Raw genomic sequence first — 27184 nt, forward strand, 5'->3', positions numbered from 1 at the left:
ATATATATATATATATATATGTATTTTTTTTATTATATTTTTAAGTGGTAGCAGGAAGAGGACGTTTGAGTTTTGTTTACTTGTTTTGAAATCATTTTTTAAGATTTCTTTTTCTTTAGTGTATTACATCTACTTATAAACGAGATGAGCTTTGTGTACATAACATATTTAGTTATATATATATATATATACATATATATATAATGTTTTCAATAAATTTGAGCATTTTTCAGTGTTTTGTTAAAGAAGACAAAGTTTTTTTTTTTTCATTCCTTTTTTTTTTTTTTGTAATGACAATATATATATATATATATATATATATCTATATATATATCTTTCGCATAATTTTTGTGCTTTGATTTTATGCCATTTTTTTTAAGGGCGGGTAAGGGGAGAGAATAAAGAAATTTTTACAACATTTCTGATGGTCATAATCAATAAAAATTATATTCAGCCTTGAGCGAATCTTTGATATCCACCACCTTTCGAGTACACACCGACACCGCATTCTGCATATATTTTTTTATATATATTTTTTTTTGCATATATATTTTTATTGGCAAATACTATGTGTTTAAACAAAATATTTAGCTATATTTGATGACTCGTCGATGCCTACTTATTTAGTGCAAAGCGCTTAAATTGAATTCATTTAATTGACGCTTAAGTCCGTTAAAGTGAATTGGGGAGTATGACAGTACAGCATAGCTGGGACGAAGTATCTGAGCAAACGGAATAAAAGTTTAGAAGATTATCTCTCTCAAAACTGCGTTGGAAATGAAAGTTGCGCAGGCGTGATAAACCGATTCATATTTGGCAATCGTTTAAAATGTATACGCGTCGCGAGCCCTTTATGGCGGAATCTTTGTAAAGAGATTTGATTGAAACCAATCATCGACTGGTATATGTCTGGTTTTTAGCTGGCATTGATTTTCACAAAATACAATATCAGCGTTTAATTAGTTTTTCGTTCGTTTTTCACGCCGCATTAGCAAACGTCCTTAACTATTCTTGAATTTCAAGGTCAAATTCAAGGTCATTGAAGACTATAAGTTTTATATTGTGTGCTTTCGTGCATCTTGTTCAAACGTCTTACATCAGTCTGTAAGTGATTTATGCTCATTTTTAAAATTAATCTCTCGACTCTTGAACCATACAAGAGATATGGCCTTAGTTTCACATGACTTGAATGGGAGACAGACAACGTTATTTTTATACTTTATGGGAACTTGTGATGTGTACGTCTAATTGTTACAAACGAGATCACGTTTATCTTCTGGTGGTGGGTATAAGAATATCGTATGCGATTTTTTTGTTCCAGAAGGTAGCAACTTATACTTTATTTATATAACTTTCAATTTTTTTTCTATTTTTTTTTTTTGTTTTTTTTCTTTAAAGTAAATTCAGCAAATTTTTATGGTAAATTTATCTCAAGATTGATTTCGTTTCGCTCACTTTTGATTTTCGGTGACTTAGTTTAAAAAAAAAAATAAAAAAAAAAAATATATATATATATATACGTAGATATATGTATATTTTTGCTTGTTTGGTTTCTTTTCGCCTGAAAAATGTATTTAATATTGTGTTGATTAAAAAGTGCTAAGTAATTTGCTGAGTTTTTTTTTTCCTACATATATATATGTATATAAACATGTATATGTATATATATATATATATATATATATATTTCTTTTTATACAAACACATCTAAAACAATTGCACAATTATACACACGCATACAATATTTATACAATTAAACACACTCGCTTACGTTTATATATATATATATATATATATTTTATTTCATTTTCATCTTCAATTATGGCCTGCGCCCGATGTCGACTAATATTTATTTGAGCATTAATTTTTAGCGGTTATCTGTTTTTTTGTTTTTTTGCAATTTATACAAATTTAACTGAACACACTCATGCGCTCACAATTTTTCTGGATATTAGAAATGTTGAGGATTTTTGCTTTTTTTTTTGTTTATTTTGCTTTATCTTAGTGTTACTTACTTATTTTTGGTTTAAGCAAAAAACAAAAATTTTTTTTTTATTATTATATTATTATGTTCTATGGAGAGAGAATTCATTTGTTTTCTTTTTCTTTTCTGGGATAAAATTTCAAAGTATTATCATTATTTTCTTTGAGTCTAGTTTTCATTGCAAAATACTCTATAATCTATGGTTTTGTCTATAATTACTTTTGCATTTTCTATTTAATTAATTTTCTTTTTATAAAGTAAAATCCTTTACGTTTGTTGTATTTTATTACTTCTCTTTTCTTTTTTTTTTTCTTATTTTTATTTTTTTTTTTTTGCAAATTTTTTTCTTTATATGTTGTGTATATTGTATCAAGGATATGTCTACGTTTGTTTTTTTTTTTTCTTGTTTCCTTTTTGTAACTCACTAAAATATTTTATTCCTGTTTACATATATATATATATGTATATATATATATATATATATATAAAATCTATTGCTAAATCAGATTTTATTTATTTAATTATTTATTTATTTACTTAATTAGTCTAATAATTGAAAGCATTTGTGTTTGAATATTTATTTAGCTGCCAAAATAAATAAGAAATATAATAAAAAATATATATATATTAAAAATCGATTTAAAAACTTAAGCAGGAACTAAAAATTACTAAAAATTATAATATAAAATATTTCTTTTCATATAAAATTGTAAAGAAAATGAAGACAACTTTGAGTATTTTATGGTAAAGCTAAAAAATATAATTCCAGCCAATAATGTTTATTTATTTATACATAATATTATGATATTATATCCAATGCAATTATTATATATACTAATGCACCTTTTCTTTAATCGAGATATCGCTGAGACAAGAGGGTCTCGCATTGATATTAAAAATTTGAAAATTTTGTGAAATTATTTTTCTTCTCCTCTTAACCAGTTATCCAGAAAAATAACAATCGAGAAAAATCTTACGTTCGTTCTAGTGATTTCAAAATGTTGAGCGGGAAGGAATTGCGCATTCATGTCAATGGTCACTCATCAAAAGTAACGCTAAGGACAAATGTCTTGAAACGCGGAATACGCAAATATTATAGGTTTGATGGGTACAGAAGACCACGATTTCTAATCGGATGGTGAACCTTTCTATATAAAAGCTTTTGAACTGTCAGTGCGATTAAATTAGGCAAAAATCATTGTTCAATTCAGCTCAACCGTCAAAATCATCGATTTGGTAACAGCAAAAATGTAGTACGCTTGTCTAAAGCCGTTTGTTGCTACTCCGAACGCATAATATATTATGGGAGCTAGGATTTTAATAGATATTACTGATGCTACTAAAAAGCAATAATGAACGAGAGTCGGGTTTTTTTTTTTTTTTTTTTTTTTTTGAGAATAGTTTGGAATTAAACGAACACGTATTTGCACAAGAGCCTGTTGAGAAACTTTCGATGGAAAATATTAGCGGCATATGCCCATCATATCTCCGATATATTTCTCTTTCAGTATATATAATATATTACACACCGATTTAAGAACCTTTCGAGCGGAAATTCACTTGATTTGCTCCAATCAATTATTGCTTAGAGAGGATACAAGATAAATGTATATCTTTGAAATTGTTATATAATCAGGTTCTATTTGATGGCGAAAAGGTGCATTATTAATTGCTATGCTTATGTAAACATTTGAGATAGTTGACATTATGTAGTGATTTGACGATATTATCAAATTATTTTTTATTAAAGCCTGTTTAAGTTTTTCTTTTTTTTTTTTTTTGCAATTATTTAAATGTGTGGTCGAAAGCACCTTTCCATTTAAAATAGATATGGAAGATAGTTATTTTTAATCGAGAAAAATTGAAAAGGTAACAGTGTTTTTTCTGTTTAACGTATCCGAGTTTTTTGGATTTTAAAACTTGTTCCAAAGATTATTTATTCTTTTTCAAAACGTTCCTCTATACGCAAACTCTTAAAACCATAAACGAGGTCAAGTGTTGCTTTTAATTTTCAGTTAACTATGCAGAGTATTATAAATAGCGTTAGTCTTCTTTGAAGTTCATGTGTGCTCCGAAACTGTACCTTTGGTCATTTCTACGCGTCTCGCCATTACAATAAGTTTAGATATAAGGTAATGCGCGAGTGAGGCAGGCAGAATAAGTTTCAAGTACAAAGCTTAACAAAAATTAATTTATACAAGTTGATAGATATCTTCCGACACATACACGTCGTTAGGCAATAAATGGAAATTCAAAATCCGCACGAACCGAACCGTACTATGTTTTTTTCATTCTATATTCAAAGAAAAACAAAAAAATATTAAAATGAAATACATCACGCGAATATCGGTGAATATTTTGTTTAAATGTTTTTGGTTTTTTCTTCCCCGCCGCTTGATGCACGCTTTGTCCTCGGGGCGGGAGCGAAAAAACAAGTGCAAACGATATCTATATATCATTACCATGGTTCGGAAAGGTTTTATAAACATTATTGCGAGAACATTTTCTTTATTTATTAAATTCAGCGACTTTTTTCTTGTTTTTTTTATGTAAATATATAATTTGACGAAATGTAGACAAAAGGAAACCTTAACATTTCTTACGAATTTACTTTCAAGGATTTTCTTAGATTTATTTTGTTATTTTTTTTAAGAAAAATTTCTTTGAATTTTTGACTGAAATTCGATTTATTTTGTTTTTATGAAATCTCGTTTTAGAAATATTTTTTTAAAGAGAAGATTAATTTAAAAGAAAAGAGAAATATTTGGGGATAAATTTCGCAATAATCCACTGCGTAAACGGACCGCAATGAATGCGTAATATGCTCTTTTGCTCTTTTCAAAATGTAAAATAAAAATTTAACTTCAAAATCGCTAAATATTGTGGGTAAAGTCACGAAAATTGTTCAACAATTACTATTGCAGACTTGTAAAGAGCATAAAACAGTGCATTATGTTGCTCGTATGTGTATAACGTTATTTAAGAACGAAAAAAAAAAAAAAAAAATTAAACAGACTTCATGATTTGCTGCTTTGTCTTAAGTGTAAATTCAACAGACTATACGATAGAAGAAAAAAACAAAAAAATAAAAAACTAATAATGACCTGACTATGCGTTGATAGTTGCCAAAGACACATTAAAAAGTTCAAAAACATTTTTAAATGTGTACAAAAATCGATGTTACGACGAACAATAATAATCCAATAATTATAATAATATCATGATGAAAAATATATAAGATAATAAGTTTAAAAAAGAGCTGCCACTTTCATTAATTGAAAATAATCATGATAAGAGTAATAATTAAACAATAATAATTAATAATAAGAATCATATTTAAATGAAAGGAAACTATTCTAATGACTAATTTGAATTTCCTTATGCTGGGAGAGTTTGTTTTTCTCGAGGATAATTGTTTCTGTACAATTTTATATGCATAGCTTTTTTTTTTTTTCCTTTTTCTTTCTTTTAATATTTCATTATTTTTCATATTCTTTCCTTCAAGTTTTGCTTTTTGTTTTAGTTAAAATTTTTCTACAAAAATTAAAGGTTTTTAAATAATTAGTTATGTGTATGTATATATATATATATATATATGCACGCTTATATACATGTATGAATAAATAAGGTGTGGCGGTTAGTAATATATATATATATATATATATATATATATATTTTCTTTTTTTTTTTTTTGGATCAATTCATCTCTCACCCCAAATCAAAATCGAAATTAATTTAGAAAGAAGAAAACAATTTAAGAGAATTAAAATGAAACGTAGCACTGTTAACCGTTGTTGAATGTACTTTGAAGTGTAGTTCGGTTCCTAATCGAATATAATCATAACGAATTTTAATAAATATAAAAGTCGGATTCGAAGATGAATTATATATTTTACCGACAAGTGATCTAATAATAAATTATTTTTATTTTTATAATTATGTCGGCATAAAAAAAAAACCAAAAACAAGAAGAAGAACAGAAGATTTAAATTGAAGTCCTCAAATCAACTACGAAACCAAGTAGTTTTAGAAACTAGGCAACGTTCTACACCCGAGGTGCTGTCAGAAAACAATTTCAAGTAGCTATGTGTCTTCCTTCAATTCACTGGTAAATTATCGTTTCCCTTTTGAAAAGGAAAAACTTGAAAAAGAATGATAATAAGAAGAGATTAGCTCTACAGGGGATATTTGTGTTCCGAAAAAAAAGAGTACTTTCGCAACTAAGGCTAATTATGTCCAGAAATGATTGAGTACAAGAGATTTTCAAATGTCAATGTACCGTAGAACTTTAATTATAGTTGCAAATCAGGATGCGTGTGTATGTTATTAATTGGGGATTAGAGGAGAAACAATTTGTTCTATGTAAATATTTTGGCAAAAGATTGATCAATGGGGTTTTTTTTTATTATTTTATTTTTTTTCGTCTCTGTAAGAAACCCCGTGCAAAGGGTAAAGTAAACGGTTGTCTATCACTGCTTCTTAATTGCCACACTTACGCGTTCTATATATACATACGATATATATACGATATATACATATATTTTTTAAAAACCTTATTTTTCTTGTAGATAGATACATACATATTGTTTCAGTGACTGACTTGCCTTTAATGCAAATAAGAAGAGAAGCGTTTTTCTTAAAATTTTGAAAACTTATTTCCTGTTCCTTCTACGTCTATACATTTTTTAAACCGTTTTGGTTACTATTACTGTTTTAGAACAAGAGAGCTTTTGTTTTTCTTTTTTGTTTTTTTTTTTTTTTTGTTATAAATTTGCTGTTGTTTGTTGCTGGACGACATTGAATTGAACAAAACTACATTTAGGTTCGTTTTAATTTCTCTTATTGCTGCTGCTGCTGCTGCTGCTTCTGCTGCTGCTGGTGTTGCTGATATTTGTGGTATAAGACTTGATTTTTATTATTATAAGATGAGATTTTCCTATTTCTCATATATATATATATTTTTTTTTTTTGTAAAATTTTTAATGATTAATACGTTTTCCTAGATTTTTAGCAGCTTAACAACAGTAGTTTGTTGTTATTTATTAAAACTTTTTTTTTTTTTTTTTTTATAATTTGTATATAAATAAATCCGGGGATTTTCTTCTTCTTCTTCTTCTTCTTACTCTTATTATTATTATTTTATTTTATAAAATCTCTTTTGCTTTTTATGAGTATTTTTAATTATTCTTAGATTTCTTCTTTTTTTTATAATTCCTTTGTGTGTTGAGCATTGTTCTGTTGTTATTTGCTACTAGCGCTTATTATCCTCCTTAGCATATGGTGTTATGCTAACTATCTATGTAAAGAGATGATAATAATTTTACGGTTGCTGTTGTTGTTGTTGTTGTTGTTTTTGAGTATTGTTAAATTTCATAATTCTTTTTTTTCGCTTTCATTTTTTTATTTTTTGAATTGTTTTTTCTTCTCTCCTTTATTTAATAGGGCGCGAAACGATTAAATCCTCCGCGATACATAGTAGCCTGTGATGGAGAATATGCAAGAAAAGAAAAAAGAATTTGAGTGCATAAGCGATGGAATTGTAAAATGATTTCTATAAAGAGCATTTACCCCATAGCCTGGCACGGGTCCTATACCATGTCCCAGATAAGGATCTGCAAATTCTCGTGCGTAACTGAGAAAAGTAAAAAATTTGATTTCATTTTTTAAAAATAATCTTTCATTTTGCATTTAAATTCGTTATGTTAGTGTTAAAGGTTAATAATTGATATCAGTTCATATTTTTGTTCTTTTTCTTGTTCTTGTTCTCGCTTTTTTGATTTTTTTGATTTTTCTTTTTTCATTCTTCTTATGTTCTTCTTCTACGCTTAGGCTTATAGGCTTGTTTGTGCTAGAGTCACTATTTGAAATTGTTTAGTTTTGTTAAAATTTTGCAACATTCTTCAAGTTTTGCTTTCGTTTCACTATTTATTAAATTTCTTTTCATCATATTTCTAAAAATATAAAAAATAATAAATTAAAAATTATGAAAACAATCATGTAAAATTAATAAGAAAAGAAGATAAAATCATTATAAGAGAAAACAAGGTGTAAAACGAATTCGTCTTTTTTCCTTCACTGTTGAAATAACTACACAGACGACCAAGACGATCAAGAATTCCGTATAAAGACATAGATAAAATGGGACAGGGTAAATGGAGAAGAATCATCAATCACATGATAATGACAAAAAAATGCCTAGAGTTTTTACACAAAGCTACCAAATGGAAGAGTTGAAGAAATATTTCTACATATTTATCGCATTATAAGTGTTTGCTCGCTCGGTCGCTCACCGATATATGATACATACACATACACGCTGCTATTAAGAGTTTTAAATGTGCATCCATTCGATGGGTAAGCACATTTGATAAAAATGAAATTTGAGTGACAATCCTATGGGGGCAACATAAACAAAAATTTCTTTGACTTTGATCACAATAAAAGAAAGTTGATCCTATTCCATAGAAATTGCCACAAGATCAGTTGTGCAAGTTGTTAAAAACGCATAGCGAAAATTTGCAAAAAATCATATTAAATTTTAAAGTAGCCCAGCTCAGCAGCTGGAAACTCTGATGAACATTCTTCTTTTCATGAGAAACAAACGCATTCTTCGTATACTTTAATAGATGAATACTTCTTATGTATGTATTGCATATATAAAATGAAAGGCGAAGAACTAAGTAGGCAAGATATGTTTTCAAAATACTTGTTGTGACAAAGTGTATAGGTCGGTACCAATAGATTCATTTTGTGCAAAAAGTAACCGGAATCGTTAAAGAAACCATCACCATTCAATTATATTATAAAAATTCATTTTAACGCCGTCAAAGTGAACGGAACAGCTTGTGATAATGGTTACGTCAGCATTCGTTCTAATTGAAGCACAAAGTAGGTAATTACTCTTGAAAAATCATAAAAGTTTGATAGAGATCTCAAAATTCATCATTAAACATCATTTAGTGATGATGACGCATGTGACGCTCACTTGTTGACTATTTAGGAAATTCCTATATTTGATAATTTCTTTCAAAACCTTATATATTTATATTTTTTTAAGGTTGGAATAAATAGATGAAGAAAAAAAAAAAAATAAATAAAAATAAGGCAAATAAATACGAATGTGCAAAATGAAAAACAAAGCAAAAGATTTTACTGTTGAAAGTTTGGCTGTATCTTCCATATGCACTTTCCCCAGATGGACGGAACATATTCAAATTATTTTACAAATGACACGAGTTCCTCAACTATCATAGGCGTGTCTGCATCCCGGGCTACATGTCTCTCATTCTTTATACTTATTAAACGTTCTTATAACAAATTCCACAACATGGACAGATTTGCTACCGCGTAAGGACAATTTAATAAGAATTTTATATTGTTTGTTAAAAAAAAAAAGAAGAAGGCACCCGGCTGAGCTCTTCCAAAATAGGATCGATTTTGAAGCGCTCAGATAAAGTTATCATCTCATGCTGCTTTTATGCATTTTTTTTTTCGCGTTATCAAGCGAAACAAATCGTCTTATGCCGAATAAAAAATTTTCCTTGCGCGTCTATGTTATTTATCATCGTAGTTTTTGTGTCAGAAAAAACGATTTTATCGCAGAACTTTTCAAATAATTTCATCCGTTTATTAGTTACACGATAACGCACGCGTTGGCATATTGATGACAAGAAACATGAGGAAAATTCTTTGTTTGGAATTTTTATTTACAGCATATCTTCAAAATGCAACTCTCCGGAAACGGACGTATTACGTAATAACCCAACGGATCAGTTTCACATAGTAATTGATATTTCTGCTCAACGAAAAACTAATGAGAACTTTTGAATAAACGGACAACTACTGCTACTTGCTTTAAGAAACTTTCTGATGGCTCGTATTCGAGCATTTAAATCGCGAACGAGAACTTTTAATATAAATATCAAGAATAAAATTTTCCTTTAGAGCATTTTTTAAATTTGATTTCGATAATTCTGGTTTTAAGTAAAATTTTTATAAAATTTTCTATACTTGTGTTAGTAACCAGTTAGTGATTAATTCATTTTATAGCTTAGACCTGTATGTTTGAGCTTAAAATCAGTAGGAAACTTACCCTGCTACAGTAGCATAGCCGGCCAAAGCTGGTTGTGTGGCAGCGGCAGCTGCTGCATTGTAAGCTCTAGCCGCCACCGCTGTATAGGTAGTAGCAGCAGTTGCATACTGTTGTTGTGCCTGAGACAAGGGTGTCTTTAACAGCGGACCTGTGGCCTGCATCGGTGTCAAGTGAGCGCAGCGCAAGGCAGCAATAACAAAATCGCAGCGAGACAGTGAAAGAGAAAAACGGAGAAAGAGAGAAAGAAAGAGAGCGAGAGAAAAAGAAAGAGGGAGAGAAAGAGAAATAGAAAAAAAAAAAAAAACAAGAAATGAAAGAAATTAAATGTAATCACAAAAACGTTGATGAATTATATTCATTCACATTGCGCTGCTGATGATGATGCAACAACAGCAACAAACAGAAGTTGGTGAAAAATTTTATGGTAGTATGTATGTACTTCAAACAGGTCATATTATATATGTGTTTATGTTTGTATAAATATGTAATAAGAGAAAGAGAAATAGCATTTAAAACATATGTGTATACTGCTAGACGTTTACAAATTTAACAAAAACTACTCTCGGCAAGTATAGTATGTACTTAAATCAAATTAAATTGTAGAAATGAAATAAAATAAAAAAAGAAAAGAAACACAGAAACAAAAACAAAACAAATATAAAAAAATAAAAGGAAAGGAGAAGATTTTTAACAAATTCAACAAGAATTTCAGTGCTTAACGCTGGGTGCATATTGTAGTACCAAAATGCATAACAATGTTTTAAATACAATAAGTATGTACGGTGGTATTATATATATGTATGTATGTAGAGAACCCTTTCAACCAGAGTTTTTTTTTTTTTTTTTTTTCTTTATAGCCAAGTAACGCTGCAATTATAAACTAAATAATAGAAGAAACATGCGTTTGTTCATTGGATTTCTTTTTTCATTTTTACAAAACACGGGAGCGAATGAAAAATAAAAACGAAATAATAATAATAATAATAATAATTATTATTATTATAGTAATAATAATAATAATAATAATAATAATAATAATAGTAATAATAATAATAATGGTAACAATAATAATAACGAAAGTACTTAAAGTTAAATTCCAACACACAGGAACCCCTGGAAAAAACTTGGCTTTGATTGAAAAAAAATAAAGAACAGAAACAGAAACAGTAACAAATCAAATAAATGAAAAGAAGAAAAATAAACATGCTTTTTAACCACATTAGATTAGAAAATCGTATAACAGAGGGCTTAGCAAAATTAACTATACGCATACGAACACACATACACATACATACATACACACACACACACAACACACAACACACACACACAACACACACACAACACACACACAACACACAAAACACACACACACACACACACACACACACACACACAAACACACAAACAAATGCACACAAACACACACAAACACGCACGCAACCGAATATAGAAAAAAGAAAATACTTTAAACAGAAATAAAGAATCGCTTGACAAAATCAACAAAAAAAAAAAACCAAAGAAGAAAACGCTCGTGAATTTTGAAAATGTTTACTTTCTCTGGTGGATGGTAATAACGGATAGTAGTGGTAGTGGTAGTGGTGGTGGTAGTGGTGGTGGTAGTGGTAACGGTTTAGTGGCGGTGGCGGTGGTGGTGAGATGGCGATGATGGCAGTGGTTGCGGTGGTAGTGGAGGTGGTAGACAACACAATACAAAACGCAAAAAACGTGAGGGGAACTAAACAAACATAGAAACTAACAACACTATGTAACAGTAGTAGTAGAAGTAGTAGTAGTTTTTTAATTTTTTATTTTACCAAAACATTCTGTGGTACCGGAATGCGGTTGATCGTATGTGGGGTACTGTTTAGCGTTGTCACTGTGCGGCGCTGTAAGTTTTCAAGTAAAGTTCGATAATGATTTTTTTTTATTTTAAAAATGTTTGTTTTTACATGTATTTAAAAATTTTTTCATTTTTCAATTTTTTTTTTGATGAGACTTTTTTTTTTTGATATATTACTTCTGCTTTACAACAAACAATAACACAAAACATTAAATAAAAATAGCAAGTAATTAACTATGTTAGGTTTTAGATAATATATATAATTATGTTTGTACGCAATGTTTGAAAATAATGATATGTAAGAAAGAAGAAAATAATGTACACAGATTGCAATAGTTTTATATTTTGTACATATACATATATATATATATATATATATATATATCTTAGATATCATTATATATATATATATATATAGCTAACAAAAAAAGCGAATAAATAAAAAAGTTAAAAAGAAAATTCTAAGAAAGCTATTATTCATCTTGGATGAATTCAAATTATCCACCACTTCAAACGTGTTAATATGAACCGATCGTTTACATTTATACTCCTCTGTTGTCATTCAAATTGAATTTCGGATCGTCTTCTATCGAAATTATACTTAACTGATTAGTATTATTTTCAAAGTTTTTTGTTTTCTTTTTCATCTTTTTATTATTATCCATCACTGATGGTCAAGTTTCGCCTTTCGATATCTATTTTTTTTTTTATAATTTACGAGAGATCGAAAAATGTATGACAAGTCATGTCGATTACAAATTACGTGAGGCCAAATTGCCCGTACCCTTAGGAGGTCATGTGCTATTCAAAATTGTGAATCATGTACCTTTGCCACATAATTACGTAACAATTGTAGCGTGCTATGCATTTACATATCAAGCAAGTAAAAACATTTTCCCGTCTAATGTAGTTTTTCATTAAAAAAGGCTGACTTTGAACGCAAGCCCTTAAATAGGAGGGGGCCAAAAATCATTTTCTTATCAAAGATCCCATGATTCTCTATTTTCTTGTCATATCAACTCACTACCTTTCATTGGAAGAGTTTGAAAAAAAAAATCCGAGTTTTGCTCATTCACCGACTGTTTGCTATTTATTTGCAGCGAGAAATATTAAAAAGAACACTTTTTTGTAATCAAAAGGCGATTAGAAGAGTGATGCAATAAATTTTCAATAGGATTTGTCCTTGGACGTGTAAGTTCAATACAAAATCGATGGGTAAGCAGTCGGACGAACGGACAACAAATGCTTATGCATAAACCAGTATAGAAAAGATTAGTTCGTTTTAGTTACATCTGCGTGTTACGTATGTATAACCGCGCAAACTGAATAAATCTTTCACTACAACTGACGTAAGATGAACAAGTAAGAAATTCGTATTCGGTCGTGATCACGTCTTTTATACCTATCAGCGTTATTCTAAACAATGATTAAGACAAGGAAAATAACTAGATTTTCACACTCTGCGATATTGAGTGGGCGCGGCTAATTTTTTCTAAAGTGGAGTTATGAGTAAAAAACAAAAAAAAAAAAAAAAAAACATGGAAAGCGAAAGGGATCGCGGTTTTTATTGTGTAGGCGTCTCGTAAGCCCGGTTTGGGTCTTTTTCAAATACTTTTGGCAATTTGTAGACGATATCTTCATTTTTGCGAAGAGAGTTCACCATTACAGTTGGGTAGACGAGCAGACGGACATGCTTAAGTGAATTCCGAATTCGAAACTGATCAAGAATTCATATAATTTCTGCACTTTTTAGAAGCTTTGAGAAGCCTTGAGAAAACAATTAAATATTTGGCGCACTATGCAAGTGAGTATGTGCGGTCAACTTTGTTCATCTTTGCAGAGATGCTGTTGTACCGGTCATAAATAAAAAATACATAATTCATATTTTCGTAGATTTTACGAAAAAAAAATAAATATTTTTTTTTTGGAAATCGAGGTGTTCTCAGTTTTCGATCGATTCAAGCTATTTTCAATGCCAAGAATTTCCAATCTTTCTGACAGATTTGAAGTCGATAGCGATCAGGAGAAGGCGTTTACGGACGTACGTACGTGCTTTGCTCATTTGATGCTGACGCAGAGTGCTGAGAGAGTTCAATGATGTGAATATTAATCGCAATAAGAGAGGCTATTATTGACTGACTGCGTATGTAGGCCGAATATACGCAATACCCTCAAGAATTGATGTCATTCTAAGAGGGCAACTTTTAGTGAAGGAAATCACAAATGGCACGAGTTTTTGCTTTTCTCGTTGCACGGTCCATTGCTGAAGCTTTGTTCATTAATGCAAATATACTAAACTATTTGATCTAGAATATGAAATGAGCTAAGTTTTCAGAAGTCAATATATCCGTAGAATTAAAAATGAATAAAGAAAGCGAGTACCCATGAACGCACGTTAGTTATTCCTATTATTTGAGATAAAGCTTTTTACTTATTCACCAATTTTTGTAGGGAAGAGCTTACGAAATAACAAAAAAATGAGTAAATAACAATTGTTTAATTATTTACAAGCAACAATTAGTAAAATTATGCATATAAATAAAACATGAGCTAAAATATAACAAAAAAGAGAATTTATGCAATGTCAACAGAAGAATCAATTTAGGCGAACATAAACTGGTGCCTTTGTTGACAAGTGTGACATTATGATATCACCTAATGTAAATAATAGAATACAGAGTTAGAGAAACAAAGCGTGTGCGCCACAGATTAGTGCGTGATGATATCCTGGATCCACTAAATTGACTATAACTAGCGAATGATATCAGGTCGATTTCATTCAAGAATTGACTTTTTTATGTTAAATCAATTAAAAATGTCGCCTTAATCGAGAATCGAGAATAAAGCCTTACACGATTTACGATACCTACTTTTACAGATTATAAGCGGAATAATTTTTTTTTTTTTTTGTGTGTAGCGACGTAAGGAGCCCTATAAACGAAGCAAAATAATTTCGAAAATAGCGGAAAAGAGTTATGGAAACAGAAAATTAGCATTAATGAAACATAAATGCTAAAAATGATTAAATTAAAAACAATATGATTGGAATTGGAAGGTGTTGATTTTTACATCCACCACTGAACAATGGGCGGTATCTTCGATTTGTTAAAACATTCACAGCACCCAGAACGAAGCTTCATCTTTAATCAGCATCAAATTCGAAACGATGGTTAAGTATGCTCGTCTCTTCGTCTGTTCGTCTATCTGTGAAATCTATGTGCAATGTATTTAGTAAATTTTTTTCTGGCTGCAAATTTGGCGAAAACATTGAAACGTTTTGCACGCTGCACGGTATTGCAACTGAGCTAAATTGTCCAGAGGACACATTCACAGTCCCAGAAAAGGTTTGCAGCATCCAGAGCGAAGCTTCAGAGATCCTATAAAATTGGGATATTATCGACAATTATCAAATTTTCTCTCTCCCCCATGTTTGTCAGTCCGTCTGTCTGTCTGTTAATTGCTGCAGTAAACGCTCTAGTGGTCGCAAAAGTGCAAATAGAAGAGAGAAGTTTGGGAAATGCTGTTGGATGTTGTAGTACATAGCATGATATTGAAAATGGACCAAATCGGTACAATATAAACTGACGAAATCTCGCCTTTCCGATCTTTTATCCATTCCTTGCACAACTACAACGGACGCGTACATTCTATAGAGATTAGAAAAATCAGTCACGCGTGCCGCTAGTATTATTGAGTATGGAAATTTAGCTTTTTCACTTTCTTCTATAGTCTTTTTTAAGATAGACTTGGTGGTGGGTCGCAGCTAAATTTAATTTGTTCACTTGTTCAAATTGACGAGTATAAAGACTGTTGCATGGAATTTATCAAAAGCCAATTTCATGGATCTTCAAAACTTTTTTTTGTTTTTCTTTTCTTTCGGGAGAGGGGTAAAATTCTAAATAGAAAACTTTTAGTTATTTGAGATTTGCGATACCGCATTAGAGTGAAAATTTGGGATTCCTGCAGACGGACGCACAAACTTCAATTTATCCATTGTTTGAAGATAGCTTCACTAAAACCGCTTTAACTTGTGAACGAATGGTCGAAACGACGTGAAATTTAGAAAGGCTTCACTTGGGGCTGATACTTTCTAAAAAAAATATGGCTTTCCGGAATTCCGGAGTTCCGAGAGAAATGGATAAATGTGTCGTATGACAACTTCAAGTATATTATGTGTAACAAATTTGGTTTGACGCTTGTGCTATAAGTCAAGGAAGAAAGAAGTTACTACACTCAACCATTTCGTTATCTTTAGTAGCAATAAAATATTGGACTTGGAATTGATGCAAAATACGGGAAACTTGATATAAGTTTATGGGGTTTTTGAGGGCGGAGCGACACTGTGAGAATACACTTCTAATGAACTTTAACGAAGAATGGAAGTCTATAAAGTTCATTGAGATTTGAAGAGATCAAATTCTGTGTCATAGGTCTTGTGTTATCCACACCACTACTATTTAAATGGGCGCGCTATGGGCCGTTTCGACGTTACCAGTAACTGCTCGAACAACAGCGGCGATCATTAAAGGAAAAATATGCTAATATGTTGATGATACTCGGCTCCATGCTTTAGAATCTGCCTAGAAAGTATTGGCAGCATTGAACTGCAATCGCGATATACTTATCATATATTGCCTCTCCCGATTAGCATTGGTGTTAACCCAAGCGACTAATTCTCTAAGGGACATTATGGACAACAATTAATGCAAAGCCGTCGCCACGTTTGCAATATGCGAAAACGCATTATAAAATCATAACCCATTGCATGAAAAGATTCGGATGCGAAATCCGTCCAGAAATGAATACTTCGATGTAAAATATTAATGATAATTTCATAAGTGCATTCGTAACTCGAACTCCGTGATTAATGAATATTATATAATGAATAATATTTGCGAAATGTAAGAATGCGAAGAAAGAGAAATGCGAAATGAACAACTCAAAAAGGGAGAAAACAAAGGATTCTATCACATTTTTAGTATAGTTCACGTGATCTACAGTTTGTATATAAGAAAAGTAATAAATTTGTTACGGTTATAATATTTTCATTTTACGGTATGAGTATGTAAATGACAGTTTAATTTATAAAATATCAACCTGAATATGTAAAAATGGCAGAAGAACGAAAACAAATTTTAAAAGAGTGCACGAAACAAAACTCAAATGCAAAAGTAAAAAAATATACAAAAACTTCGTGTGAAATGTATAAATGTAAAGAAGAAGAAGAAGAAGAAGAAAATAAATATAACAGATACAGAGAGAGAGAGAGAGAGAGAGAGAGAGTAAAAAACGAAGCTGGCATTAATCAACCCTGAGAGCGAATCTTAGACACTCGTCACCCCAAGCAAATATATTTGAAAATTCAAAGTTTTCTCCACATTTTTCCATCGATCTTCATCGAACAACATTTCAGATTACTACTTAATATTTATTTTAAGAAAGAAACACACACACATTTTGATAGTTTTAATTTCTCCTTCATTTCTTTTCCGATATATCGACACTTTTACGCGTAGATATAGACGCGAATAATATATTTTCTCGCATTTAGTCCACTTGACAAGCTTTACATTAATATCTCGGTTGCAAATTGAAAATTATTCACATTAGTGCAAGTACAATTTCTTATACCCATTGCAGAGGCAGTTTAGAGGTTAGAGTGTTACGAGCCGTCAAATGTTTCGTGAGGCATAGAAATATCACTTCCACAGAGACCACATATATGCATACAAGTAAAAAAATGTACAGGGAAACGCATGCAGATTATATCAAGAATATCTGATGGCTTGTCTGTCGGTTCATTCAAGTCTCGAAATTAATCCCAAAAAAAAAAAACTTGCATTTAAATTTTGTCTTTTTTTTCTCAATTTTGTTAAGTCAAATTTGAAAATTAGAATTCGAAAGCGTATTGCAAGGGCCAAGAAAAAACAAAAGCACATTTACATAAACATAAGTGTTGTTGTAAAATGTCAAATTGTATGAAAACATAATTCACAATCTGTATTTACAACGTACATGTTGCGATCGTTATATCGATCACGAGAATTCCAACAGCAGACAGCGATCGGAGGAAAGGACGGATGGACACGATTAAATTGGCTCGGAATCGTAGATGAATAGGCTACAAATATATTGCACTTCCTTCTAAATCGATTAAACAACGGTGCAATTTTCGTTGTCTGCTTCCGTCAAATAGGAAACTATGGTACTTGGACATATATATCCTTATGTTTTATGTTTAGAAATCAAATTGGAGAAGATGTCTTGTTATCTATTCATAGATGAACCAATAACACCTAAACTAAAGATAAGTGAATACTATTTCTATAGACTGCTTACTCTAACCGTCCGTATGCTTAGCTCAACTGACGTAAAAGTCTCAAGCGGCCAAATAATATTTTCTGAATTAATGAAAATGTTTATTACGCTTTTTTTTATATGTATTTGTTTGAGGTGGTGGGGGTTTTTACGATTCGTCATAAGGTGTTTATAACTTTCTTAGTATTTTTTTTTTCCTTATGTGATGTAAAAGTACTGAACCATAACAAAATTATTGTGTATTAAGTTTTCTGTGACTAGGACTGTGACTCTGTGTGTGTGTGTGTGTGTGTGTTTGTATGTTTGTTTGTGTTTGGTGAGAGAAGATATTTCTTTTTAAAACCACAAAAAACGAAACTGTATAACATATACAAAAAAATAAGAAAAATAAAAAAAAGAGTAAAAAAAAAAAATGGATCTCAAACCATATGCAAAACGTAAATTGTTTTCATTTAAAAATTACATTATTTAGCAAAATATTATAGGGCGAGAAAGAGACATAAAGATAAATATCTGTATGGAAATTGTTAAAATAAAAAGAACCACCGGGTAATACCACAAAATAGTTAAGAAAAAAACAAAAATAAGCTTAAATACCAAACAATTGATTGTATAGGGCTTTGGTTGATATTGGTCGGGCGAGGTTGGGCGAGAGGGACCAAGAAGGATGGGTCGGTGGATGGAGGAGTGGTGGGGATGATTGGTGGGGATTGGAAAGCGTTGAGGATGGTGGTTTGAAGGATGAAGTTAGAGAAGTATTGCCGTAAGGGCTTCATTTAATTGTGAACACTATCGAAGGAGAGGACAGGAGAGGAGAGGAGAGGAGAGGGGAGGAGAGGAGGAGGATTATGGTTATTATATAACTTTCTTTAAAGACAAATAAGTATGGAACAATGATTACATTTATAATTGCTGCTGGCTGTGCTGCTGGAACTTCTGTGACCGGTTTGGCTGCCTGTAAAAATTTAGATGTTTTGTTTATGGTAAAAAAAAAAAAAACAAAACAAAATAAACACACACACATACAATTGTAAATGAAAGTTTCTATTGAAATATTAATTAAACTTAGCCCTGAGAGGAGAATTATAACTTATACGCTTACTGTTATAAAATAATTAAATAAATTTATAAATCGGAAACATATACATACATATATATATATATGTATATATAAATATGTATATATATATATATTGGTTGCTTAAATTAACTAAAGAAAGCTTAATGGAAGCCTTTTTTCTCCTTATGGTTTTTTTTTTTATTTTTATTATTTATTACAATAACAATAAGTAAGAAACTTACCTGAAAACGCAAATTAGGATCAGCGGTTGCTGCTGCTAAGAAGGGGTCATAGTAAACACTGTGAAATATTTAAAAGAATTTTTATAATGATTTTGTTAATTTTTTTATGCTTATGTAAATATATATATATACATATTTATCATAAATTATCGTTTCATTAATTTACATTTACTTAAAAGCAAAATTCATTTTTGATATCAGTTGATGTCAATAATCAGCTTAAATGTTTAACTCGGCCAACAAACAACATTTTTCGTTGTTTATTTTGAATGTTGTCGACGCTTTAGGTAAATTTATTTGAGTTTAAAATAAATTTCAATTAATATTGCATTTAAAAATTTTTTCATGTTTACACAGGCACATTCACTCGTTCACATTCACACGATTATTAAATTAAATCAAATATTTACTTAATTGAGATTGTAGAGTAAAAGGTTGTTTAGCATTTCGCTTCTTATAATTAACGTTAGGTTAAAGACATAAATAGTAAATTTGGCATGTCCGAGGCGATCTATAAACATCGTATTTTCGTATATCAGAACAAGATTCCGAAATCTCTTCCATCCGTTTTATGTTCACACATTAACATTAAAAATTGAAATTTGATTCTCGAGCCATATTTTGGATACCAATCATCTTAGATAAACGTAAGAGAAATTGCGGTCTTTTTTTACTTATATCGTAATTAAGTCGGTTTCATTAGTTGAACACGTTTTTTTATACACGGCTTACTAATATTAATGTTATGTAAATTTCCTTTCAATATGCGCTAAAAATAGTCAAGTTGTTGCTGAAAAGTGGTCATCCTTGTCAATGTTCCTCGTTTTTTCGCACTACTAGAGCGGTAAGCGGTAAGGCATGTACACATGACAAGCTACCTGAACGGTCGTTGGTTATTGTAAATTCGGACTAAAAATTAGTAATCTTGATGCTTCTGTTCTGGTCGGCGTAGTAAAGCATATTGTAAAAAGGTTACGGTTTTTTCATTTCGTTTTAGCGTAACACCGTCAGTGGGAAAAATTGAAGCTGAACATGCTCCGAACAGCTGTTCATATCGAAGGAAAGGAAGGTAAGAAAACTGAAAAGGTTCAACCCTATTATTGTAAGGTCATTGGGATGCCGAAGACATAATTGATCCATGAAATTCTAGGCAAGGCAAAGGATTACTGAGGTTGGCATTAAGAGAATATAAAACGATTAGATCAAACGGAAGAGATCACTGTGCATGCATTAATCTTTCCAGCTTTCTATTTATATATATATATATATATATATATATACGTCTACTTGACTATGCAGTGTAATTAAGCCGAAAGGCTCTTAAGGAATAACGATGGAAAGAATTGATTTCTTTTAGGCCCTTTTTAAAGCCAAGTTCCCTTACTCTCTTAATTCGAGTTCTGTATACGCTATGGATCGCGAATGTCAAGTTGAACAAATCTTAATATATTCCGGTATTAGTATAAAATAAGATTACACTGTCCGGGGATTGAAATCTCGAATTTGTTGTATACTTGGCTTCTGATTGGAAAATAAGTATTATTAAGTAACGTTTCTGCAATATCTGAAATGCGTCAAATCTTGTTTATTACGTCGCTTACGTCAAACGTATGATAGGTTAACGATAAGCGCTCTCTACTCGTACTTAACACATTCGTTAATAAGTTCCGATTTATAGAAGGGGCCAATCTTCAATTGACTCCTGTTAATATTTCATTTCATTTCGATTATATGTTGATGAGTTAAGACGGCTTTTGCTTCTGAAAGGACTTTCCAGAATAGAGCTGAATGATGTTGTCACGCTTGGAAATCAAGTACTTCTTAGTCAACATTCTTGCATATTACAAGAGTTTTTCCTTTCCACGCCTACGATATTGAACGCAATGGCCGAACAAAAGGGTTGGACGAAAATAAATCCTGAAATTTATTTTCGATAATCGAAAGATGAAAAACCTTGGGTCCACCACTGTTCTACACTACACTTTTTGGACTTGAGAAAACTGTTATTCAAATGGTAATCGCGTTTATTATCAGTGCACCGAAAACAGTTTATAAAGTCCAAAAAAGGACGTGATTGTTCAAAGATACGCCCACAATGTAGAAGAAACTAAAGCCAGCTCCGAAAACACCCATAATTTTTTTTAAATTTTCATCATAAACGCGATGACGAATCCGCAAGATGTCGCATTTACCGCTAAAGACGAAATATTGGATTTTCTTTTTTTTTCTTCTTCTTCCAAATCTTTATAGTTTCACATCCATATAAAGCGACGCATCACAACAGTGCCTATTGATAAACATGCGCTTTTGAGTTAAATTGATGTCGTCTTAGCGCCTTTGACTTTTCGTTTGTCGCTCTGTGTTTCAAGTTTTCAAAATTTATGCTTAAATACAAAGCTAGGTTTTTAGCTTTAAGACTTTAAATGTTCCACGTCCACGTTAATTGAAAAGTGTCCAGAATTTGCAGAACTTATATAAACAGTCGATCACTTTATGCAAGTATATATATGTCATGTATTAATTTAATTGTGAAACAACAAGTAATTAATTATTTGTTTTTATTGCAGTTGTTTGTGCTGAGAATCATTTTGTAATTTTATCGGCTGCGAATTTTTTTCGTGCAAAGAACTGCACGCATATTGTGAGCTCTTCGGTGGAAAAACGCTACGTTGATGAAAGAATTACCAGAAGAAATTGCCTTTCAAAAATAATCATAACCAAATTTAAGTAAACAAAAAAGAAAAAAAAAAATTAAAAATAGTAACTTTTTGTGTTTGAGTTCTTTTGTTCTCTGGTATTTCCACGACACATTATAAATTGCAAGTTTTTAGAAATCGGTCCTAAAGTAGTTAATAAAGTCGAGAATTATGGAAAAATTTGGCTTTTAAATGGTCGGTCTAATTAAATGTTTACAATTAAGGAAATTTCGCGATTTTTATACATAATATTTACCTTAAACGATGGGTATCCAAGCTTAAGCTCCAAGCGTATATAGTCTGGCTGTGCGCGCTGTGTTACCGGTTTTACACATCGTCGCAAAGAAATGTTGTCTTCTTGCTTTTAAGAGCACAACAAGCGCAACGGTTTATGCGTAGTCTTGGCATAAAGTCAATTATTAAGAACAGCGTTTTGTATTTAGATCTAATTTTAGAAATTTATTAATCTCCTTTCTCGCTAAACATTTTTTACATTTATTGTTACTGATCTTATCCTTTTCCTCTTCTTTCGAGATACGAAATTTATGAAAATTTCTACGTGAAATACAAGAGAAGATACTGTCTGGATAGTTAATGAAACGGACAAATTTCATGGCAGAAATAACTAGTGAATGTTTTACACAAGGTGGACAAATGGAATATAAATATCGGTAGAATGTAGAAAAGAAAAATATGAAAGGTAAGCCAATACGAAGAAATACATAAGAGTTTTATATAAATAATTTTAATTTTTTTTTTTTTTTCTCTCTAATATGGTTGAATGAGTCAAGGGATATAACCCATTTTGTGTTATATGGTGACCGTCAGAAAGAGAGGAGGAAAGAGAAAAAGTGAGAGGGAAGCGGTCAGTGTTATTCCTCTTTACCGGTTAAGCACTCACGATAACTCTACGATCAAAGTAAACTCTACCGCATTGAGATTTACATCCGCGATCACGGACATGGTGGTCACGTGTTCGATTTTTACCTACTCCGCTATAACACACAAATCGATAGCTTATTTTACACGATCCTAATAATCGTCGTCGTGTTCTAGTTCTTTTTCAATGCTTTTTAATCGGCCTGTGAGATTTTGCGTTTGCATTTATCATATCTCTCTGCCTACGTTGGGACAACTTTGCATCTCGTTTTAGACGTTTGCAAGGTTAAAACAAGGAAAGCTTGATTCTCTCTTAGAGATGGTTGACCGATCGGTCAGCGAGTTATTTAAAATTGCTTCGCTTTCGAAGACTTTGCTTCTCTTTTTGCAACTAAGTTCGTTTAAAGTAAAAACTAAACTATTTGCTTAGTTTGTTTAGAAAATAAATTAAACTAAAATTAAATTAAATTAAATCATATAAGGCGCAAAAAAGTCCTTATAAATCTTAAATTAAATATACAAAATATATATCTAAAATAGAAAACAAAAAGAAAACTAAATACATAGAAACAGAATCTTTTCATATTCCTTATAAGTATTTAAAAGATATGTTTTGCTTTAACACATAATTGCGCATGCGCCTATAGACAAAAAAAAAAAAAAACAAAATTAAATAAATAAATAATCCTTATTTATATGCACATTAATCGAAAGGTAACGGTATCGTCGTAAATAAACATACAACAAAAATGCCCATCCATCCGTATATAAGTGTTTTATATAATTTTAACATGCAGATGTACTTTAAGAGAGAGACAAAGAGAGCGAGAGAGAAAGAGAGAGATAGATAGAGAGAGAGAGAGAGAGAGAGAGAGACATAGAGAAAATAAAAAAGGAAGATAGAGAGAGACAGGCAGACAACAATAAAAGAAATGACTAGTGGGTCCCCAAACTAAAACACTCACAGCCACACACACTTAAAGGTACGATGCTCGGAGATTTCTCTTAATAGAATTCTTGTAACAAAGAATGTTTCGAGCTATTTACACATTAAAATGTCTAAGAAAATGCTTTATAATTTGAAAAAAAAAAAAGAAACCAAACATGAACACTATTATTAAACATAAGTCAGCTGCTGATTGCAACAGCTGTCTAGATAAACAGCTGATGTGATTGCAAATTCAGTTTATAACGTAGTTGAAGCGATTAGAGTGGACAGTGATGTAGAGATATTGTGAGATCAAGTGTAGCTATACAAAGATATATACATATATATATATATATATATATATATATATGCACTTAAATGTTTGGATTTTTTATTGTTGTTATTATTATTAAATTATGTTTTCCGTACCAACCAACACATGCATACATTTCAAAAAAACACACACGAAATCTTAAAAAAATTACTATTCGTTCGACGCATAACTTAAGTGTTTGGATTTTTAATCGAAAATTACTTATGAAAGCTTCTTGCTTCTATATGCATTAATATGAATGTAAAAAAATTTTTCCAAAACTATTCAAGTGCTAAGGTTAAAATTAATAAAACAGTTAAAAATAAAAGAGTAATGGAAAGTAAAAAAAAAAAAAAAAAATCAAATATTTTTACAACTACAGAAACTACAAAAAGAAAATTTCTATAGAAAAAGAGAATTTTTTTTTTTTTTTTTTTTTTTGGTAGAAAAATTGGATAGCTCCCATCAAAAAGCGAAGAGTAAAAAAAAAAAAAATTAGGGGACGTTTAGAAGATTTTCAATCATTTTAAGTCTGCACCAATTTTTTTATGATCCGTGCAACTTGAACAATAAATGCATGTACACAACGTATGTACGACATTAGTAAACATTTATGTTAGCTTTTGTTTTCCAATTGACATCTCAACTTGTCAAACTCTAGTATATGGCGTCCAAAAGATGACGGAAGATTTCAATTTGCCACCCATTTGTGCGGTAAAGTGTTGGCAATTGTCAAAGAAAAAAAAAAAACCGTTTAACAACTGACAGCTCGGGATTAGTAAAAATGGAACGTTACACGAGAAAGTATCGCGCAACAATGTTTCAAATATAATGTATGTTTGGTAATATTTCGTCGAAGATGAGGTTTATCAAGCAATGACTGTCACTGGCACTTGATATCGCTCTATGGTTACGCAGTTCTGTCTGCCTAAATTGGATGATATTGATGTGAACGACATGTGGTTTCAACAAGACCGTGCCACATGCCATGCATCCCGTGAAGCAATTCAATTACGGCTTGAGACATTCTCTGATCGTGTGCTCGCACGTTTCGGTGATCAGAATTTCGTTAAAAGAGCCATTAAAGCCTATGGAGGCCATTTCCCCGATGTGCTGCTACTCCAAACATAACTTATGCACATTGTGGTTCAATAAAAAAATTACCATTAAAAACATTATTAGTCTTGTGGAAATTTTGCGATATCCTTTATTTCAGTATATAGCACACATTTCCGCACTGCGCAATCGCACTTGATGAACTTTATTTTATTTGCAAGGGATCATCATAGTCTGCCGATTTATAATGTTGCTGCTAATCTACAGAATGTTTTCGCAAAAAAAAAAAAAAAAAGACGGACGGATTGAGCCTTTTTGTCGTACATGTTAGTTAGCGTAGCATGCCGCGCCTAATTCTTGGGCGAAATGAATAAGTTTTTATCTTCCCGGTAGTGGCTTAAACTCGGTCACTTTGTATTTCTTTGCAATCTTTGCGTTTCCATTTTTTCACTCTTTTTTTAAGAGCAACTATCATATTTTTCTACTTTCGTTTCTCTTATTATTTGTATCGAGTAAAGAAATAATCATCTATTACTTACGGTGCATATCCATGGAGGGTAGTGCCAGCGGCTGCAGCATTGGCAGCAGCTGCTGCGTTGGCGGCGGCGGCTATAGACGCAGCCGTAGCTGTTTGTGGTGGCGGTGGAGCTGTAGTTAAACGGGCTGCATAAGCGGCGCTGGCTGCTGTCGAGACATTCGGAGCGGCGGCGGATTGAGCAAGTGTTTGTAATTGCTGTTGAGCGCTGGGCTGCATGGCGGCGGCTGCATTAGCTCCGGCGGTGGCTGGTTGCACTTGCAAGGCTTGCTGTAAACCTAATTGCTGTTGCTGGGCAGCTGCAGCCGCTACTGCCACAGCGGCCGCTTGGCGTTGTTGTTGATGCTGTGCCGCTACAGCAGCTGCCAAGGCTGGATTGAAGGGTGCACCGACGATACCGACGTGTCCGCGTTGTAAAGCCATACCACGCATAGCTGCTATAAAAACGTTCAAGTACAAAAGTTTCGTATGTCCAAGCATGAGTGGTTGTAGTTGTGTTTTACAGTCAAAGTTGGATGGATGTTTGGAGTATGGGGTATGGAGTGGACAAATAGTTTTCGAGTATGACGTAAGTATGTATTTTTGTAATTTTTTTTTTTTTTTTTTACGTTTGTTATCATTTTTTATTATTTTTTTATTTTTTTATTTCCATTCGGTCACATCAACAATTTGTACGTTGTTAGGCGAAAAGAAGCAATTGTTGTCAGTTTTTCATGTCCGTTTCCGCACACGAGGTCATCATGTCAAATGGGATAGTTTTCGTAGCGTCGGAAGCGGTCGGGAAAGGGCGCAAGGAGATAGGAGCATAAGTGTTTTAGGGCATATGGCGCCGTGTAGGTGTGCGTTAGTGTATTTTAAGTATCAGATATGATTTGTTTGCGGTAGGACAAAGGAAGTTGGGCGGGGGGGTGTAATGGAAGGAAAAAGGTTGTTGATTTGGGCAATATGATGGAGGGGGGGGCGTGGGATGATGGTGTTGAGAAAAGGAAGATTGAGCAACAATAACAATAATAAACATACAGACATCACACAGATAAGTAACATATTCATACCACAAAAGAACAATTCCAGAGTATTTTTATTGTTTTTATAAAATATATATATTTTTTTATTTTTCACAAATAATGTCACATATTGTGTGTTTTGAGTTGTTTAAACATTGTGTTTGTTTTGTTGCAGGATGAGAGCGTACACACATAAGTGGGGTGAATGGGTAGATAAGTGGTGATATGATAGTA

At 31.5% G+C, this 27184-nt stretch overlaps 1 protein-coding gene across 16 annotated transcripts in view; it reads right to left on the bottom strand.

Moving 5' to 3' along the window:
• Positions 1 to 7378: 7378 nt before the first annotated feature.
• The window catches only part of LOC119632371 (sex determination protein fox-1), a 373741-nt gene continuing 353935 nt past the window's right edge, over positions 7379 to 27184 (bottom strand). For 7 of the 16 annotated variants that reach the window (XM_038025241.1, XM_038025246.1, XM_038025243.1 and 4 more), the window contains 7 exons: positions 25951 to 26383; positions 19540 to 19597; positions 19139 to 19192; positions 11894 to 11965; positions 10077 to 10231; positions 7553 to 7616; positions 7379 to 7464 (listed from right to left, as the gene is read on the bottom strand). In XM_038025241.1, coding sequence (XP_037881169.1) covers positions 7420 to 7464; positions 7553 to 7616; positions 10077 to 10231; positions 11894 to 11965; positions 19139 to 19192; positions 19540 to 19597; positions 25951 to 26383 — 881 coding nt within the window. In that variant the 3' untranslated portion in view covers positions 7379 to 7419. Of the gene's footprint in view, positions 7465 to 7552; positions 7617 to 10076; positions 10232 to 11893; positions 11966 to 19138; positions 19193 to 19539; positions 19598 to 25950; positions 26384 to 27184 lie in introns of those variants that run through there. The other 9 variants (XM_038025240.1, XM_038025237.1, XM_038025249.1 and 6 more) reach the window with 7 other exon arrangements.

Source organism: Glossina fuscipes, unplaced genomic scaffold (assembly GCF_014805625.2).
Source record: "Glossina fuscipes isolate IAEA_lab_2018 unplaced genomic scaffold, Yale_Gfus_2 1, whole genome shotgun sequence".
Taxonomy (NCBI): Eukaryota; Metazoa; Arthropoda; class Insecta; order Diptera; family Glossinidae; genus Glossina; species Glossina fuscipes.